Below are 17,834 nucleotides of genomic sequence, written 5' to 3' on the forward strand. Positions count from 1 at the left end.
CAGCACTGCCTGCAGGGTGATGGCTGTGGGGGGCTCTTGCTGGAGGACCCCCCCCCCCCCCCGTGCCCAGCCCTGCTGGTGCCTCCCTTCATCCACTGGGCAGTTCCTCTTTTCCTCTCTATCCCTGCCAGGCCCTGGAAGTGCCAAGTGCCCTGTGCTGGCTCCTTGGCAGTGCTGGGTTAACAGCTGGACTCCCAGATCTGACAACCAAAACGATTTTGTTGTTCTGTGATTCCTCTCCCCTCCAGCTCTCCCAGCTCCCCCCTAGTCCCTCCAGCTCCCCCCAGCTCCCTCCAGCCCCTCCAGCTCCCCCCAGCTCCCCCCAGCTCCTCGTCTTTGTGGTCGCTGGCACCAAACCCACCGCAGCCAGGCCCTTGGTGAAGGTTTTTCTCCCAGCTCTCTTATTCCCTCTGCTTCTGCCTCTTTCTTGTGCTTGCTTTCTCTCCCTCTCTTTCTTTCCCTGCCAGGAATCCCAGTCCCAGATGAACCAATACTCTGTGGCTCTGCTATTTCCCTTTTATTCCTCCCCCCCCTGCCCTCAAGAGCGAGATGGGAAAAGAGTGAACTAAAGAAAAAAAAAACAACAAAAAAGAAAAGAAAGAAAGAAAGGAAAAAAATCAAAGCTGCACATATTGGATCCAGATGTGCTCACAGCCCTTTCCAGCTATTTAATTAAATTCCCCCAGACAGCCAGGAGGATTTCTTAATGATCAAATTTCCCTGGCTTTCCTCCTAAAATGCCCCTCTCCGCTGGCTGGCTGCGCTCCGGCTCCCTGATGGATCGCCAGCCTGCATTCCTCCCCCCCGCCCCGCCAGGGCCCCGGGGAGCACGGGGGACAGAGCCCAGCTGGGCCTCCAGCGGGCACTCAGGCAGCCTGGGCTCACCACGGCCCTCTTTGCACATGGGTTGGCTTGGGTTGGGCTTGGGTGGGTTTTTTTTTCACACACCCCCCCCCCAAAAAAAAGTCGCGGGGATGGGAAGTCTCCTCCCAGAGGCTGTGGCTTGTGGCACGACCTTGGCAGAAGGCTCCAGGAAGGGCTCCCTGTGCCCTGTCCCACCCCAGGCTCCCTGCACTGATGGCCAGGGAGGGTTTCAGCCCTTGGGTCTCCCCTCTTGGGCAAGTTTTGAGCTGGTTTGGCCCCACACTGCACCCCCAGGGGGAGAGGCACAGCCAGGCTGCTGGGGCCCTTTGGAACACCTCTGACGTCTTCTCTCCTCCCCGGGGCCAGCACGGTTGCTCCCGGAGGTGTCAGTGAGGTGTCCCACGCTCAGCAGCCTTCCTCTCGCAGCCAGCAGTGGGGAGTGCAGGGAGGATTCCCCCCCGGCACGGCGCCTGGTGGAGGGTTGGACCCTGCGCAGTCCCCACCGGTGCCACAGAGCTGGGGACAGTGACCGTGCCCGGCGCTGCCGCCGCAGCTGCGGAGGCTCCAGGGCTCTGCACGGAGGCTTTGGGCTTTGCCCTGAGCGGGAGGGTCCAGGGTTTGCCCAGCCGCTGGCGGCAGTGAGGAGGTAACCAGGGCGGGGGTGAGGGTCGTGACTGCCCAGCCCACCCCATGTGGCGACCCCTGGCCGGGCTGTGCTGGTTTGGAGCAGCCCCGGGACCGGGTGCTCCGGGGCATGGGGAGCTGGGCTGCGTGACGTCACGGAGCCACACCCACGCAGCCACACCCAGAACCACACCCACGCCTGCAGGGGCGGAGCGAGCACCGCGGGAGCGCGCAAGGCTCTGCGCGTTCTCTGAGGGTAGTGCGGGGGCGTGCGCGGGGGCGGGTACGGGGGCGGGCACCGGGTGGTGGCGCCGAGGGGGTGCACCGGTGGTTTGAGCGGGGGTTACACCAGGGGCGTGCACCGGAGGGGTTGCACCGAGATGTACCCCGGTAGGTGGCACGGGAGGGGTGCCCCGGGGGGGTATTATGGGGGCTGCACCGGGCTGTGCCCCGGAGGTGTGCACCGGAGGCTCTGTCCGGACGAGAGTGGCGCTCCGGGCATTTCACCGGAGGGGTTGCACCGGGGCCGTGTGCCGGGGGGCTTGCACCCAGCGGGGCAGCGGGAGCGCGTACCGGGAGCGCGTACCGGGGGCCGAGCCGGGAGGGGCTGAGCCGGGAGGGGCTGCACCCAGGGGCGCAGCGAGGCCAGGTCCCGGGGGGTGTCCCGGGGGGGTGTCCCGGGGGGGTGTCCCGGAGGGGGTGTCCCGGGGGGGTGTCCCGGGGGAGGTGTCCCGGAAGGGGTGTCCCGGGGGGTGTGTCCCGGGGGGGGTGTCCCGGGGGGTGTGTCCCGGGAGCGGTGTCCCGGGGGGTGTCCCGGGGGGGTGTCCCTGGAGGTGTCCCGGAGTGGTGTCCCGGGGGGGTGTCCCGGGGGGGTGTCCCGGGGGGGTGTCCCGGAGGGGATGTCCCGGGGGGGGTGTCCCGGGGGGGTGTCCCGGGGGGGTGTCCCGGGGGCGGTGTCCCGGGGGGGTGTCCCGGGGGTTCCCGGTCCGCCCCCTCAGGCTCCTCCCCCCCCGCCGCGCCGCTCCCGGCCGCGTGCTGCCCCCTGCCGGCCGCGTGCAGCCCCGCCCCGGGACGCCCCGCCCCTCCCGGTACCGCCGGCTACTTCCGGTTCCGGCGGCGGCCGGGGCAGGTGAGCGGCGGCGTGCGGCGGGGCTGGGGTCGCGGCGGGAGCTCCGTGCGGGCAGGAAGGTTGGTTGGGCTCTGCGGTTCTGCCCCCTCGGGGCTCTGCGGGCGCCGCCGCTGCCTCCCCGCGGGCAGGGGTCCCGGGGGGTCCCGGGGGTCTCCGCCGTTGTGCCCCTGGCGGTGCTGGGCGCTCTGCGCTTTGCCCCGGGGGGTCTGGCGGCCTCGGCCCCTTCCCGGGGTGCCGCCGGGGGTCGCTGTCCGCCGCCCTGGCTGCGGTCTCAGGCGCTTAGGGGCAGCTCCGCTCCGGCCCTGCGCTCCCCGCCCAGGGCAGGGCTCTGCCGGCCGCCGGCACCCCGGAGCCCCCCGCTCCGCCCCGTGGAGCTGCGCCGGGGGCGGCTGGTGGCAGCGCCGCTGCGGGCGGGGTGCGCCCCGGGCCGGGGGCCGGTGGTGCCTGCGCCCCGGTAACGGCGGCCGCGGGAGATAATCCTGGCGCAGCTCCGCCGGCGGTGGGAGGAGGAGTGGGCGGCAGCGGCGCTCCGGAAGGCAGGAGGGGGGCCGTGGGGCTCCGCAACTGCAGAGCTGCTGAAAAGGCTTTTTTGCTTTAAAAGGAGGGGAGAAGCCCTCGGGAGCGCAGGCCGCGGCAGGGGCTGCCCGCCGGAGGCTGCCAGCGGGAGGAGGGCAGTGCCATGCTGCGGGCCCCCGGGCGGCTGTGCGGAGCAGAGCACCATGCCCTTCCTGCACGGCTTCCGCAGGATCATCTTCGAGTACCAGCCCCTGGTGGACGAGATCCTGGGGCTGCTGCCCGTGCAGGACGCGGAGCAGCAGAGCAGCCTGGGCAGGTAGGAGGGCTGGGGCACAGCTCTGGGGCCGAGAGGCCGCTCGCTGTTGGGGGTGAGGTGGCTGGAGCTCAGTGATGTGATCCAGGTCGCAGATAACTTCAGGCTGGAAGGGACCCTCGAAGGTCACCTTGTCCAACCCCCCTGCAGGGAGCAGGGACATCTCCAACTGGATCAGGCTGCCCAGGGACACAGCAAGTCTGACCTTGAGTATCCCCAGGGATGGGGGCTCAAAGGCCTCCCTGGGCAGCCTGTGCCAGTGTCTCACCACCCACATTCTGAAGAACTTCCTCTGTCCAGCCTAAATCTCTCCATTGCCTCTCATCCTATCCCCACAGCCCTGGCTGGGAGCAAGCCCCCAGCTGGTCCCACAGCCTCTCCTCTGGCTGCTGGCCTTGGGGAAGGAGAGGATGGAGCGGAGCAGGCATGGGCTGTGTGTGCTCCCCAGGAGCAGCTGCCCTGGAGGCTCAGCTGTGCTCTGCTGCTGCTGTGTAACCCCACGGCCAGCAGGCCACACCTGGTGGTTGCAGCACAGGAGAGGCCACCGGTGACTTTTCTTCCTCCCTGCTGCTGCTCTGAGCCTGGCACCCCCCTGAGATCCATGCCATGAGCAGGGTGACTGACTGGTGGCTTTTGTGCCCCTCCAGCCCTGCCTGTCTGGGCAGTGACAGGAGCCAGCTCTCGGCTGTCAGACGAGTCCTGGAGAGGGAGACCCACTCCCCCTTCTACCAGGAGGGTGTGAGCTACGCCCTGCTGAAGGTCACCGAGCTGGGGCTCGTCCCTGCTGCAGAAATCCTCCTGGAGTTTGGAGCTGACCTCAGCTTTGAAGGTAGGGCTGGGGGCAGGGGGATGGGGCCTGGCTAGGGGGAGCCAGCTGGCGAGAAGCTGCCCTGGGAGGTGCTGATAGCTGGGGCAGAGAGAGAGGTGCAGCCCACAGCCCTGCTGGGACAGTGGGGGTGTGCCATGGGGGTGTGCCTGGCCCAGGCCCAGCCATGAGGACACTCTGGGGGTGCCCAGAGGCTTGGGGGCCCGTTTGCAGCTTTCTTGGTTGGGGGGGGGGGAGGCTTTTACCAGCGTTGGAGCTGGTGCCAAAGCAGGAGCTGGGGTGCCTGTGCCAGCCCTGCCCTGAGCTCTCTCTGCCCGGGGGCTTTGTCCTCAGATCCGGTCACCTACTACACCTCCCTGCACATCGCGGTGCTGCGCAACCAGCCGGACATGGTGGAGCTGCTGGTGCAGCACGGCGCCGACATCAACCGCAGAGACCGGGTACGGCCCTGCCCCCCCGAGCCCCTGAGGCACAGCTGGAGGGGGTCTGTGTGTGGGCACAGCCCCCCCTGCTCCCCACCTCCTCTGTTTGTCTGGGCCCCCTCGGTCACCTCCTGTGTCTGCAGGGCTCCGGTGCTGTGGGGTTGCCTTTGGCTCTGGTGGGTGGCAGGGGGCTGGGGCAGACAAACCTCTGCCTGGGGGGAAGTTCACTTCGATTCTGGGGGCTCCTGGGGTGCCTTTAGCACTTAGTGGTGCTGTGGGCTTTTCCCCTCCTGTTGCTCTGCAGATCCATGAGAGCAGCCCCCTGGATCTGGCCAGCGAGGAGCCTGAGCGACTGCCCTGCCTGCAGAGGCTGCTGCAGCTGGGAGCTGATGTCAATGCAGCTGACAAAAACGGTGAGCCCTGGGGGTGCAGGGGGGGCCCTGCAGGCTGGGGGTGCAGGGGGGGTAGTATGGGTGAGGCTGCAGGCCCTCCCTGTCCTGTTTCCTCCTGCTCTGGCTGTTGGGGCAGGAGGGGGCTGAAAGCAGCTCTGCATGGGTGGTGCCCACACTCCCTAAAGCTCTGCTGTGGCACACATGCCCTCTGTGGCCACCGGCACATGTGGCCTGTGACCCTGTCCCCACAGCTGTGCCACCATCACAAGGGCAGCAGAAGCCTGCCAGGAGGAGAAGGGTTGCCTCTGCCTGTGCTTGGTTGTCAGGGTGCCTTGTGTTCCCCCCCGGTGCTCCCTTGCAGGCAAGACCGCTCTGCTGCACGCCCTGGCCAGCAGCGACGGGGTCCAGATCCACAACGCCGAGAGCATTCGGCTCCTGCTGGACGGAGGTGAGGGAGAGGCAGGGCAGAGCTGCTCCCTCCCAGGCGCTGCCCCGTTCCTGCCGGGCAGGAGCAGAGCCCAGCGGCGCCGGCTGCGCGGTGCCAGTGACGTTCTGCGCCCCCCCTGCAGGTGCAGACGTCAGGGCCACCACCAAGGAGGGCGACACCGTCTTCACCTACGTCATCTTCCTGCTGGGGGAGATGGCCTGCGGCAGCCCGGAGGAGGCGCAGCTGATCAGCCGCTTCTGCTTCCGCGTCACGCAGCTGCTGCTGGCCCACGGGGCCGACCCCAGCGAGTGCCCGGCCCCCGAGTCCCTCACCCACCTCTGCTTCAAGAGCTTCAGGCGCCACTTCCCGCTGCTGCGCTTCCTGCTGGAGTCGGGGGCTGCCTACAACTGCTCCCTGCACGGTCCCTCCTGCTGGTCAGGCTTCCACATCGTCTTCGAGGGCCTCTGCTCGCACCTCAGCGGCCCCGAGGACGACGGCTTCTCGGCAGACCTGCTGCAGAAGGGCCAGACCCTGCTGGAGCTGATGCTGGCCAGCTCCCAGGCCATCCAGCTGCCCACCAACTTCGAGGTCAACACCAGCAGCTGCAGGTACCACGGGGAGAAGGTCAGGACTCTCTTCTGCTGGCTGAAGCAGCTGGAGCGCTCCCCGCAGGCGCTGAAGCATCTCTGCAGGGTCTTCATCCGGCAGCGCCTGCAGCCCTGGCCGGTGGACGCCAAGATCAAGGCTCTGCCTCTCCCAGACAGGCTCAAGTGGTACCTCCTGATCGACCACACCGCTGCTGGCCACGAGGACCTCTGAGCCTGACTGCTGCCTCTCCCTCTGCCCACCTGACGGTCGTGGGGGTGCCTGCAGCCACCCCTCTGTGCCCACACCTGGCCAGTGCTGCCCAGGCTGTCCCTGCCTGCTGCTGCTGGGGGCTTGCTTTCTGGGCACTGTGAACATGCCTGGGGGTTGGTGGCTCTGGGGCACTCTGGGAGGGTGGGCAGAGCCCTGTGGCCGCCCAGGGGTGCAGAGTCCCTGGGCCCTGGGGAGCAGGGTGCTGGTCAGTGTCTGGTGGACAGGAGCTGGGGGGCTGTGTTGGGGTGGTTGGACTGGATGGGCAGCACCAGCCCTGCCAGGTCCAGGGCAGGTGCTGCAGTGCCTTAGGCAAGTGATGGAGTCAGGAGCTGCCTTGGGGTGCTGGGAGATGTTCCTGTGCCAAGAGGGTGCTGGCATCCCTGTCCTGGCTTCCTCCCTGGTGCTGCAGGCAGGTCCAGCATCCCCCCGTGGATGCCTTCCTTGCTCGCCCAGGCAGCAGCAGGGCAGGGCTGAGGGGCAGGGCTGGCCATGGTGGGTGGCTGCTCAGCACCCTCTGAGGCTCTGCTGGCACCATCCCATGCTCCTGGCACACAGCACCAGCCCCAAAGGACAGCTCAGGTGCTGGACTCCAGGACACCCAAGTGGATGTTTCTTGGCTTGGTTGTTCCCTGTGCATGGAGGAAGGGGCAGGGGACTGCTGAGTGCCTTGGGCCTCCCTCCCTCCCTCCTCACTGACTGCTCCCAGGACCTTGGTCTCCAGTGCCTCCTGCCCAGCCCCAAGGAACTGCAGCACCACTCAGACTTTTCTTCCCAAGCTGCTACTGGAAGCTCCACATCCTGGGGTTGCACTTGGGGGTCTCCATGTCCCACATCTCCTGGCTCCCTCCCCCAGGCACCTGCCTCATGATGTGCCAAAGACTGGCCCCAGAGCTGAGCCCCCAGACTGTGCTGCTTTGGGGTTGGTTTGTCAGGGGGGACAGGAGCAAGAGGATGGAAGGAGGAAAAATCTCTTCTGAGCAGGTACAGATCATAGCAGGTGGGTCTGGGAGGGGTTGTCTCCCCCCCACTGCCCTCCTGGCAGCATCTCCCCTCCCCTGGAACTGGAGCTGTTCAATAATGTGATCAGAACTCCCCTGGGGTCTGCAGTGAGCAATTAAATGAGGCCTTTTGCAACAAAAGGAGCTGGTTCCTCCTGGGGGAGAGCTGGGGGCTGTGTGAGAGCCTGGGTGGAGGCACAGGCTGTGGCTGGGGGCTGTGTGGGCTCTGCCACCTGGCAGCAGTGGTGCCAGTGCTGGAGTTAGGTTGGCACAAGTCTGTGGCCAAGGAGGAGGTGGGGGTCAGAGGCAGCTCAGTAGGCTCCCAAGTAACACCCAGAGCACAGCAGCTCCTCCCAGGCTTGTCTGAGCTCTGCCCCTCCCTGGAGGAGGATGTGGAGGGCCCAGGTGACAGCCACCTGCTCTGCTGCTGCACATGGGGGGCACTTGCTCAGGGCTTTAAAGGAGAGGTCCCCACAAAGCCTCAGACCCTGGTGGTGTTCCCCCAGCACAGGGAGGGGGGCAGAGGTTTCTCCACCTTGCCCTGCCCAGGGTGTTGCTGTGAGCAGCAGGGAGCTCAGGGGCAGGAAGGGGTCCCAAGCCCCTCAGAGGAGCCCCAGGCTCCTGCAGGAGCCCTGTGCAGCCATGGCCAGCAACCAGCTGGTAGCCAGAGAGCTCTGCTCCCGCTGCCAGGGAGCCCCTGCGGGGCGGCCCCGAGCCAGGGCCCTGTCCCACAGAGGCCAGGGGCAGAAGCTGCAACAGCAGGAGAATGTATTTGGCAAACCACAAGCAGCAGCAGCTCGGAAGACGAAGCCCTGGGGAGAGAGAGGGGCGGGGGGCAGGGCCAGGACCCTCCCCGCGGGGCAGGCCCCGGCCTCGCCCCTCCCCGGCCGGGCTCATCTCATGGCGAAGGTGTAGACGTGGTAGATCTCGTCGGGGAAGTTCTCCTGGCGCTCCTCGGCCAGCAGGCGCAGGCCGGCGCTGCGGATCAGCCTGCGCACCACGGCCAGCTCCCGGCAGACGCTGCTGTCCACATCGTCCATGATCACTCCCTCCTGGGCCATGTTGTCCTTGATCACCACGATGCCGTTGGGCCGCAGCCCTGCGCGGCAGCGCCGCAGGAACTCCGAGAGGTGGTTGTCAGTCAGGTGTCCTGCGGGGCACAGCAGGGCTTAGGGGGCACGGGGGGCACCTGGGCGGGGGGGGAGAGGGCACAAAGCGTGGCCCCGAGGTTGGCTCTGGCCCCAGCAGAGTGGCACTCCGAAAGGGGTCCTCGGTGGGGGGGGGGGGCTTTCGGCCCCAGCCCTGGCTCTTTGCTGGGCTCTGAGCTGAGGGACACCAACCCAGCTCCTCCTCCCACTCCCAGCTGCAGGCTCTTGGCCTTAGCAGCAGCCACAGAACCCCAGGGAGGGCACTGCAGCTGGCACTGCCCCCTGCTCGAGGCCCTGCTGAGCCCCTGTCCCCTCGCTGCCCTCAGCGAGGGCCTTGCTGGGGGGCAGGGCTGGAGGTGGCTGGGGCTCAGCAGAGAGGGTCTGCAGGAGCCCCACAGCAGCACAGAGGGGAGGCACTGCAGGTGCCAGCTCGAGCCTGGGGGGTGCCTAACTTGTGTCCATTGCTCTCTCCAGCCCTCCCCTCTGCAGCCCTGGGAGGCAGCCCCCAGCCCTGCTGCGACGCTCAGCCTTCACCGAGCCCTGGAGCCGCTCTCCCCAGGCTGAGGGGCACCTGGGGGGCAGCCAGAGGCCAGGCTGGCAAGCGCCCCCCAGGACCCTCACCGATGACCCACTGGATCCAGATGACATCGTAGGAGTTGGGCTCGGGGATGAAGTCCTGCAGGCCGCAGCAGAAGTAGTTGCGAACCCTCCTGCCCTCCTCGCCCAGGTAGCTCCTGGCCTTGGTGAGGAAGTCCTCTGTCACGTCCACCATGTCCACAGTCTGGAAGAGGGGCAGCAGCAGCCTCTTGGTGATGCGGCCGATGCCGGCCCCGCAGTCCAGGGCGCAGCCGGTGCCCGTCCGGTTGGGGCCATCCTGCAAGGAGAGCCGGAGGGGCTGAGCCCTCTGCTGGGCGCCCACCGGGGCTGGGCACGGCTGCAGGGCAGGGCTCCCCCGCTGCGCGCAGACAGCGCCCCCCGCGGGCCGGCAGAGGCAGCTGCCTGGGGGGGGCAGGGCTCTGCAGCGTCCTCCTACCCGCAGGAAGCGCTGCAGGAACTTCCTGGAGCTGCTGATGTCGATGCTGGAGATGTGGCCGTAGCCGCCCAGCATCCCATCCACCGTGGCTGGCACATCCTTCCAGTACTTCTCTGCCTTGGAGTAGAACTCCAGCTCGTCCTCCACCACCTCGCTGGTCATGCTGCCCAGGGGCCCGCCCGGCACTGGCTGCTCCTCCAGGAGGGGACAGAGCAGGCTCAGGGACAGAGCAGGCTCAGGGACAGAGCAGGCTCAGGGACAGAGCAGGCTCAGGGACAGAGCAGGCTCAGGGACAGAGCAGGCTCAGGGCCAGCAGGGCCACGGCACAGCCCCCCCAGACCCAGGCACAGCCAGCTCTGTGAGTACCCAAAGCTCTGCTTCTGCCCCCCTCCCCCTGCCCAGGGCCCCCTCACACCCCTTCAGCTGAGAGCAAGAAGATCTAATGCCTGGAGACCCCCAAGCCCCACCCTGGGCAGGGGGGGCTCAGCCAGCCTGGGCCTCCTGCAGCCTTGCTCAGCTCTGCACCCACTCCCCCACTGGGATGTGCTGCCCAGGGAGGTGCTGGAGGTGGTTAAGAAGAGCCTGGATGAGGCACTGGGTGCCATGGTTGAGTTGATCAGATGGTGCTGGGTGAGAGGTTGGACTCAGGGAGCTCAAAGGTCCCTTCCAACCTGGTCTGGTCTGGTCTGGCCTATTCTATTCTATATTCTGTTCTATTCCCCTGCTCTGCCTGCCCTCATGTTCTACCACTGCCATCTTTCTCTGCCCTGCAGAGGCCCCAGCTGGAGCAGTGTGCCCAGTTCTGGGCTGGTTCAAGGACAGGGACTTGCTGGAGGGGGGACTGGAACATCTCTGATAGGGAAAGGCTGAGAGGGTTGGGGCTGATTAGCCTGGAAAAGGTCAGCCTGAGTGGGATCTGATCAACACTTCAAGGGCAGGTGGCAGCAGGGTGGCACCAGTCTGCTTTCAGTGGTGCCCAGTGCCAGCACAAGGGGCCATGGGCACAACCTGGCACATCAGAAGTTCATCTGAGCAGGAGGAGGAGCTTCTGCACTTGAAGGGTGAGGGAGCCCTGGAGCAGGCTGCCCAGGGAGGTGCTGGGATCTCCATCTCTGGAGCCATTCCAGACTTGCCTGGATGTGTTCCTGTGTGACCTGCTCTGGGTGACCCTGGCTTGGCAGGGGGATTTGACTTAGCTCCAGAGGTCCCTTCCAAGCCCTCCCAGGCTGTGATCTGTGGTGACAGCCCCATCAGTCACCCCCCATTGCACTCTGCCTTGCTACAAAGCTACCTGAGGAGTGTAAGTCTGAGCTGTGAGCCCAGGTTAGGTGTTTGCAACCTAACAAAGTCAGGGTGCAGCCAGCAATGCCAGCTGTAGCCTCCCCCTCCCCAGGCATCCCATAATTCAAACTGCTGTGGAGCTGATTAACTGCACTGGGGCTTGGACACTGGACCTGAGGTGGCCAAAGGGTAACTGTGAGGACTCCAACCCCCTGCACAGAAAGAGCTCTCTGGAAGGCAGGGCTGGAAATGTCCCTTCAGGCACAGAACCTTTGCCAGGGCAGCTCAGGCAGGTTGGGCCCTGGGGGGCCCTGCAGAGCCTGGGGACAGTGCTGGGGACACAGCAGCTCACCTCAGCTCAGCTCAGCGGGGGAAATCCAGCCTGGCTCTGCGCCGGGAGCCGCTCTGCGCCGGGAGCCGCTCTGGCCGGGAGCTGCGGGAGGAAGAGCTGGGAGTCAGCCCCACGCCAGCCCCCCAGCCCCACGCCAGCCCCCCAGCCCCAGCAGGGGCAGCCAGGCCAACCACAGCCCCGGGGAGCCAGAGGTAAGAGCCACCCCCACGCTGCGGGCACCCCCCTGGGGCAGCTGGGGGGCAGGGGGCAGAGCAGGGGGGCGTCTGGCCCCACTCTTAGCAGCACTGCTGCCTGATGCCATACCTTGGGACCCCAATTTGTGCTCCCAGCAGCCTCGCCCCTTCCTGGTGCCCCCCGGTGCCACTCTCCAGGCTGTCACAGGCCCCTGCCCGCCCCGAGGGGTGACCCAAGCCCGGCGCTGGCCTCTGCCCCCTGCCCCTGCAGGGCAGCAGCTCCCCGGCTCGCAGGGGCAGTTGCTCGCTTTCTGGGGGGGCCATTCCCCACCCGCGGGGCTGTTGGCAGCCTGGGGGGCGGTAGGGAATGGGGGAGCAGGGGCTGGGAGTGCTCCCCAGGAGGCCTGCACTGCCTGGGGGGGGGCAGTGGGGATCGCCCCCAAGGGCTGGGAGGTGTGCAGCAGTCCTGCCCTCCAGGGCTGCTTCTGGTCCAAGGCCGGACCCCGCCGCTGCCCGGAGCCCCCAGCCCGGGGCCGGACCCCGCCGCTGCCCGGAGCCCCCAGCCCGGGGCCGGACCCCGCTGCGCTGTTGGCCGTTCCCGGGCGCTCCGCAGGCCGCGGCTCCGCCAGCCGGGGAGGGCCAGGCCCGGCCCCGGCAGCCTCTCCGGTCCCCCCGCGCCGGCCGCTGCGGGCACCAGCGGCGGAGCAGCCCCGGGGCTGGGCAGTGCCTGCTCCTGCCGCGACCCCCGAGTCCCCCCTGCCGCTCGCCCCCCGCCTACCTCCGCCGGCGGCCGCGCTCCGTGTGGCCCCGCCCCGGCCGTGACGGGCGGCTGCGGCCACCAACCAGATGGCAGCGCTCCCCATGACGTCAGTGTGAGGTCAGCGCGGGGGGTGGGACTGCTCTTGTGCCCTACTGGCCGTGTCCGCTGGGGGGCGGCGTGGAGTGGGAGCGCTGGGGCAGGCTGGGGGCTACTGGGGCAGGCTGGGGGGGACTGGGGCAGGCTGTGGGGGACTGGGGCAGGCTGTGGGGGGACTGGGACACAGGCGAGCACTGGCACTGGGTAACGCTGGGGCAGACCGGAGGACAGCCAGGACAGAGCGGGGTGGCCCTGGTAGGAGCCGCATCTCGCTCCAAGGCAGGGGGAGGTCCCCGTTCCGCCCCGGTGTAGGGGCCAGCGCACCCCGTGTGTGCCCGCACGGTGTAACGACCGGCCCCCGGCTCCGGCCCACGACCTGGCACTGGTGGCTCCGACGGGCCGGTGCCTGCAGGGCCACGGCGGGATGGCACGGGGCAGGGCGGCGGGGTCAGGGTGAGCAGCACAGGACAGCAGAGGAGGTGTCGTGGTCGGGCTGCCGGTTTGCACTCCCTGCCCCGGCCTGGTCCTACTGCTACCCTCGTCCCCGTCCCGCCGTTGTCCCCGTCCCGCCGTTGTCCCCGTCCAGCCGCGGTCCCTCCTGTTCCCTCCACGGCCGCGCGGGGGCGCTGTTGTCCTGCCGTTGCGCTGCGGCCGCCGCGGGAACTTCGCTGCGTCGTGGTGGGAGAACCGGACCCGCACCGACCCCTGAGCCCCGACAGCACTGTGCTTACCCCTGTACCTCACTGTGCCCACCTCTGTGCCCGCTCCTACGCTCACCCCACCCAGCCCGTCCCGCCAGCCGGGCATGCTGAGAGCTGCTGGGCTCATCACAGTTGTGCTCTCCCTGTGTCATCAGCACCGTTCCCTTTGGGGCTGCTGCCACCTTCCCACCTTCCCCGGTGAAGGTCTCCAGTCGCGGGATGACAGCAGAGTCCATCACCTCCCCTGAGCTCCAGCCCCCTCCATCCCTTCCCACTCCAGAGCTCCGTGCTGGTAGGGAGGTGACTGTGCTCCTGCCCCGGCTCTGGGGCTGAGGCTCCCCTTTGGCCCCTCAGAGGGGGCGATGCCACCTGCGGTGTCCCCTCTGGGTCTGTGTGATGTGTCTGAGGCAAGAGCTGCAGCTGGACGTTTGAGAGTGAAGGAGCTCTGTCGGGTGTCCCTCAGCTCACCATGCTCCTGAGCCCAGCAAAGGGCTGGAGAGGGAAGTCCCACCACAGAGGACACCCTTCTGAGTCCCACTCTGCTGGGGGCAGGCCCACCCTTGGGGGCAGGTTGTGCCAAGCCAGCTCTGCCCTGCGGCAGTGGTAGCAGCAGCTCCGGCCGCGCCGCGGGGCTCTCTGCTCCCCTCCCCGCGGTCGCTGCTGCTGGGAAATGCTTCTCCTCGGCCCACTTTCAGTCTTGTCCCTGGGTCCTTCCTTGCGTGCCGAGACAGAAACACCCCCCGGGACCCCAGCCCCAGCCCAGTTCTTTCCCCTCCCCTCTCCTCCCGCCCGCTGGCCGTGGCTCGGGGCAATCACCGGCGCTGCCGGCCCTCCCCGGGAGCAGGCGGGGGTTAAATTCTCTTCCCCGGGTGCTTAATCACCCTTATTACCCTTTTCTGATTAATTAATTCTAATTAATTGTGCACTCTCATTTTGGAGGAGAGGTGACCAGGCTGGCACATGTTGTCGCAGGTGATTTGCAAGGCAGGTCCTGCCGCTGGCACAGCTCTTCCCTCGATGGCGACTGCCCCGGGTCCCGCCGGGCACCCGCTGCCCGTTAAGGGCAATTAACGGAGTAATCGAGCTCCGAGGCCCGGGGCAGAGCCCCGAGGTCCTTTGCCAGGACCCAGGCAGGATGTTGCCACCTACTTGGCCCCGCCAAGGGGGCAGGGTTTGAGCCTGGCCAAACCTGCCCACGTCCACGGGGCTCCTTCAGCTGCCCCCACGCCGTGGCCATGGCTTGGGAAGTCATAAGGAATTAGGTCAGGGCTGCTCCTCGCTCTGCCAAGAGCCACCGAGGCTCTCTGAGGGGTGGCAGAGACGTGTGTCCCTTGGCACTGGCCATGCTCTCTCATCACTCATCTTCCAGCACTGGTGCCAGCCTTCTGCTGGGTACTGGTGCAGGATGCATCCCACATCACCCAGGGCCTTTGCAGCCAAAGCCTGAAGTGGTTTGGATGGTCCTGCCCCCAAAAGAAGTTCAGGTGTCCTGGGGACAGAGGCCAGCACCACTTCCCTCTTTGTCCTAAAGGCAAACGCAGGTCCTAGTGCCTGGTGAGGAGGGGGCTAAGGGGGGGGGGAAGGTGCCATGCTCATCCCCAGGAGCCTGTCAGGGTGTCCCTGTCATTGTCCCCAGGTGGTGCCTCTCAGGCAATTCTGCTGGCCAGCTGGCCACCCAGCATGGCTTGGGCCATCTCACCTCCCTCCCTTGGCTCCTGGCTCTCACTGGGAGCTCGAGGCAGCCCCCCTGGCACTGCTGGAACCCCCCAGCAGTACAGAGGATGTATTTGTTGTACCCAGGGTGCCACAGCCAGGCTGCTGGAGCTGTGTGCTGGAGCTGCTGGCTGGCAGAGAGCAGAGTGTGTGGCAGTGTTTGTGTAAGCATCCTCTGCACCGTGTGAGGAACAGGGTGAGGGGAAGAGCTGAGTAAGGGGCTCCTGATGAGGGCCTGCAGTGATAGGAGGAGAGAGGAGGGAGAGGAGGGAAGGAAGGGAGAGGAGAGGGAGAGGAGAGGGAGAGGAGGGAAGGAAGGGAGAGGAGAGGGAGAGGAGAGGGAGAGGAGGGAAGGAAGGGAGAGGAGAGGGAGAGGAGAGGGAGAGGAGGGAAGGAAGGGAGAGGAGAGGAGAGGGAGAGGAGGGAAGGAAGGGAGAGGAGAGGGAGAGGAGGGAAGGAAGGGAGAGGAGAGGGAGAGGAGGGAAGGAAGGGAGAGGAGAGGGAGAGGAGGGAAGGAAGGGAGAGGAGAGGGAGAGGAGGGAAGGAAGGGAGAGGAGAGGGAGAGGAGGGAAGGAAGGGAGAGGAGAGGGAGAGGAGGGAAGGAAGGGAGAGGAGAGGGAGAGGAGGGAAGGAAGGGAGAGGAGAGGGAGAGGAGGGAAGGAAGGGAGAGGGGGGAGGGAGGGGAGAGAGAGAGGAAGGCCACAACTGCTCCCAGCTGCAGGAGCTGCATTGCACTCCAGGGCTGGATGCTCCCCAGCAGTGCCAGACTCGCAGCACTCAGGGGCTGCTCTGTTTGAGCCTCCTCACTCCCTGAGCTCACTCCCAGCTCTTCAGCTGTGCCAAGCTCTTGAGGTGAGGATGCCCAGGCAGGGGACTGAGGCACTTGGCAGGGGGGGGTAAGGAACTTTCCCCCCAAAGTTCATCTTTGCTGGGCAGAGAAATCCTTCTGCAAGGCAGGGCCCTGCCCCCCATGACCCCCAGGAGCCTGACCCAGGCTTTGCAAAACCTCCTGGGAGCTCCCAGCAGGGAGGGCTGAGCCCCTGTGGCACAGAGAGGTGCTGCTGGGGTGCCAGCATTGGTGCCAGGCTCGGTGGTGGCAAACCAGCTTCTCCTTGCAGTTTGAGCAATGCTCCAGGCCCTGTGACCCCCCCACAGCCCCCCCAGCGGTAAATCCTGGCACAGACAACCCCCAAACGTTTGTCTGAGGCAACACACTTGGGGTCAGCCCGGCACTAGCAGTTACACTCCTCAATTAATACTTGTTAGGCTGAGACTAAAACTAACGTGCTGGGCTGCTGGGCTGGGCTTTGCCCTCACCCGGCAGCAGGGCTGGGCTGTGGGGCCTCAGCACCAGGCTGCTCCCTGCTCCACAGCCAGGGAAGGAGGCAAGCCCAGGGCTGTGTTGCAGCAGGGAGCCTGCTCCAGCCAAATCCTCTCCTTTCTGCACAGCCCTGGGGGCCAAACCGAGCAGCTCAGCTACTGCCCAGGGTGTGAGGCTCAGCCTCACCTCTGCTCCTGCCTGGGGACGAGCTGGGGGGTGGCTGGGATGAGCTGGGGGGTGGCTGGGACAGCAGAGCACAAGGGCCTAACCTCCCTTTTCCATCTCAGCTTCTGAAGCTGCTTCTCTTTCGCTGCTCTTTCTGTTTTCTCCCTCCCAGCTCTGTTGTATTTCCCACCGGGAGCTGATTGCATTTCCCAGGCAGGACCCCCCCAGGAGAGGCCAGGAAGGAAATGGTCAGCCCCAGGCTGGTGCAGGTGGGATTTGGGGGTTTTGTGCCCTCTGCCAGGCAGCAGCTGTGGCAAAATCCCTTTCCCAGCAGCAGCCCTGTGGCTGCAGAGCTGGAAGCTGCAGCCAGGGCTTGGTGATGCTGGGAGACAGAAGGGCCTGAGCCAGGGCTGCAAAAGGGAAACCCCAGGGTGCAAGCAGGCAGGGGGGGGCAGTGCTGCTCCCCCACCACACCACAGCCCAGTGTTAAACCCTCCAGGCTCCAGGGCTCCTCCTTTAGCAACCCCCTGAGCTGCTGGGGCCCTGTCAGCCCTGGGCTGAAGCCTCAGCAGGGTCTGCAGCACCCAGCCCCGGGGTGCACACACAGTTAACCCCTGCAGCTGCAACCCCAGAGCCTGCAGCTGCAACCCCAGAGCCTGCAGCTGCAACCCCAGAGCCTGCAGCTGCCCCTGAGCCCGGGACCCCAGTCCCTGGGACACCCAGCACCAAACCTCCCCAGCCTTGGCCCTGCTGCAGCTGCCCTTCCCAGAACTCCTCAGCTTCCACCTTCTGGGCAAGTCCAAGCTCCAGTGAGGCCAAGCTGGAGGCCAGGATCCCATCCTGCCTCATGGAGCTGGGGGGCAGGGGGGCTCCCCCAGCCCAGGCTGGGATGCAGGTTGGAGCCAGCAGCAGTTGGTGATGCTGCAGCATGCTGGGAATGTGGATGGTGCTGAGCTCCTGGGAGAAGTGATCCAATCCTCCTTACAAAGCAGGGAGGGGAGGAAGGGAAAGGAACTGCACAGATTAATGCCACTGATGAACATTAAAGTCAGGCATCTGCTTTGGAGCCACAGCTCAGCCCCAGCCTGGCCACAGCCACCCTCCAGGGCTGCCTCTGCCCAGGCTTTGCTCCTGTTTGTCCCCCAAACCCCCAGATGGGTTAAGCTACCAGCTCCCTGCACCCAGTACCTGCACTGCAGTGCCTGGGCAGGATCAGGCCCAGAGGGAATGGAGCAGCCTGGAGCATTCCAGCTCCAAGGGGCTGATGTTTCTCTCTGGTGCCTTCACTTCACCCAGCAGCACCTGGCCAGAGGGCAAGCTGGGGCAGCCAGGCCTGGGAGATTCACTTCAGTGCCAAAGAGTCAGAAAGGGAAGTGCTGAAGGCTTTGGAATTCTGCTGCTTTATTAGTAGCCAAATGAGGTTTGGGACTTGAAAGTCTTTCTCTCCCCCTCTGCTCTGGGGTGAGGATGCCTCTGGAGGTCCTCCTGGCAAGGCAGAGGCTCAGCAGTGCTCACAGAGCTCCAGGAGCTGCTGCTTCACAAAGGGAAGGGAAGAGTTGGGGAGGAGGCTGTCCAGGAGCTGCTGCAGGATCCAACCCTGCTGGAGCTGGAGCTGGAACTCCTCCCGTGGGAGGGAAGTGACTCCAGCATTCCCAGGGCAGCTCTGGGGCACCAGGGACTTTCCAGGGCTTGCAGTCACTGTGGGCACGCTGGCTGGCACCG

At 66.3% G+C, this 17,834-nt stretch overlaps 2 protein-coding genes across 7 annotated transcripts; one reads left to right on the forward strand and one right to left on the reverse strand.

The window, feature by feature from the left end:
* The first annotated feature begins 1,821 nt into the window (after window positions 1–1,821).
* On the forward strand, window positions 1,822–7,529 carry ASB6 (ankyrin repeat and SOCS box containing 6). 4 transcript variants are annotated; one of them, XM_068156021.1, is made up of 7 exons: window positions 1,822–1,878; window positions 3,219–3,449; window positions 4,094–4,275; window positions 4,606–4,712; window positions 4,999–5,107; window positions 5,448–5,534; window positions 5,656–6,421. In XM_068156021.1, the coding sequence occupies exons 2-7, from the start codon at window positions 3,337–3,339 to the stop codon at window positions 6,330–6,332; spliced, it is 1,275 nt and encodes a 424-aa protein (XP_068012122.1). In that variant the 5' UTR covers window positions 1,822–1,878; window positions 3,219–3,336; the 3' UTR covers window positions 6,333–6,421. The 4 variants fall into 4 exon arrangements, with proteins under 4 accessions (XP_068012122.1, XP_068012124.1, XP_068012123.1 ...); XM_068156023.1 differs by lacking the exon at window positions 1,822–1,878 and adding an exon at window positions 2,607–2,617; XM_068156022.1 differs by lacking the exon at window positions 1,822–1,878 and adding an exon at window positions 2,630–2,676.
* Window positions 7,530–8,120: 591 nt separating this feature from the next.
* On the reverse strand, window positions 8,121–12,207 carry NTMT1 (N-terminal Xaa-Pro-Lys N-methyltransferase 1). 3 transcript variants are annotated; one of them, XM_068156025.1, is made up of 5 exons: window positions 12,135–12,207; window positions 11,184–11,264; window positions 9,551–9,739; window positions 9,139–9,391; window positions 8,121–8,519 (listed from the first exon to the last, which is right to left on the reverse strand). In XM_068156025.1, exons 3-5 carry the CDS (start codon window positions 9,710–9,712, stop codon window positions 8,263–8,265), a joined length of 672 nt encoding a protein of 223 aa, XP_068012126.1. In that variant the 5' UTR covers window positions 9,713–9,739; window positions 11,184–11,264; window positions 12,135–12,207; the 3' UTR covers window positions 8,121–8,262. The 3 variants fall into 3 exon arrangements, with proteins under 3 accessions (XP_068012126.1, XP_068012127.1, XP_068012125.1); XM_068156026.1 differs by having other exon boundaries at window positions 9,139–9,298; window positions 9,551–9,745; XM_068156024.1 differs by having other exon boundaries at window positions 9,551–9,745.
* Between the last annotated feature and the right edge of the window lie 5,627 nt (window positions 12,208–17,834).

Source organism: Melanerpes formicivorus, unplaced genomic scaffold (assembly GCF_026170545.1).
Source record: "Melanerpes formicivorus ecotype bairdi unplaced genomic scaffold, bMelFor1.0.p_v2 SCAF_33, whole genome shotgun sequence".
In the NCBI taxonomy this organism is placed as follows: Eukaryota; Metazoa; Chordata; class Aves; order Piciformes; family Picidae; genus Melanerpes; species Melanerpes formicivorus.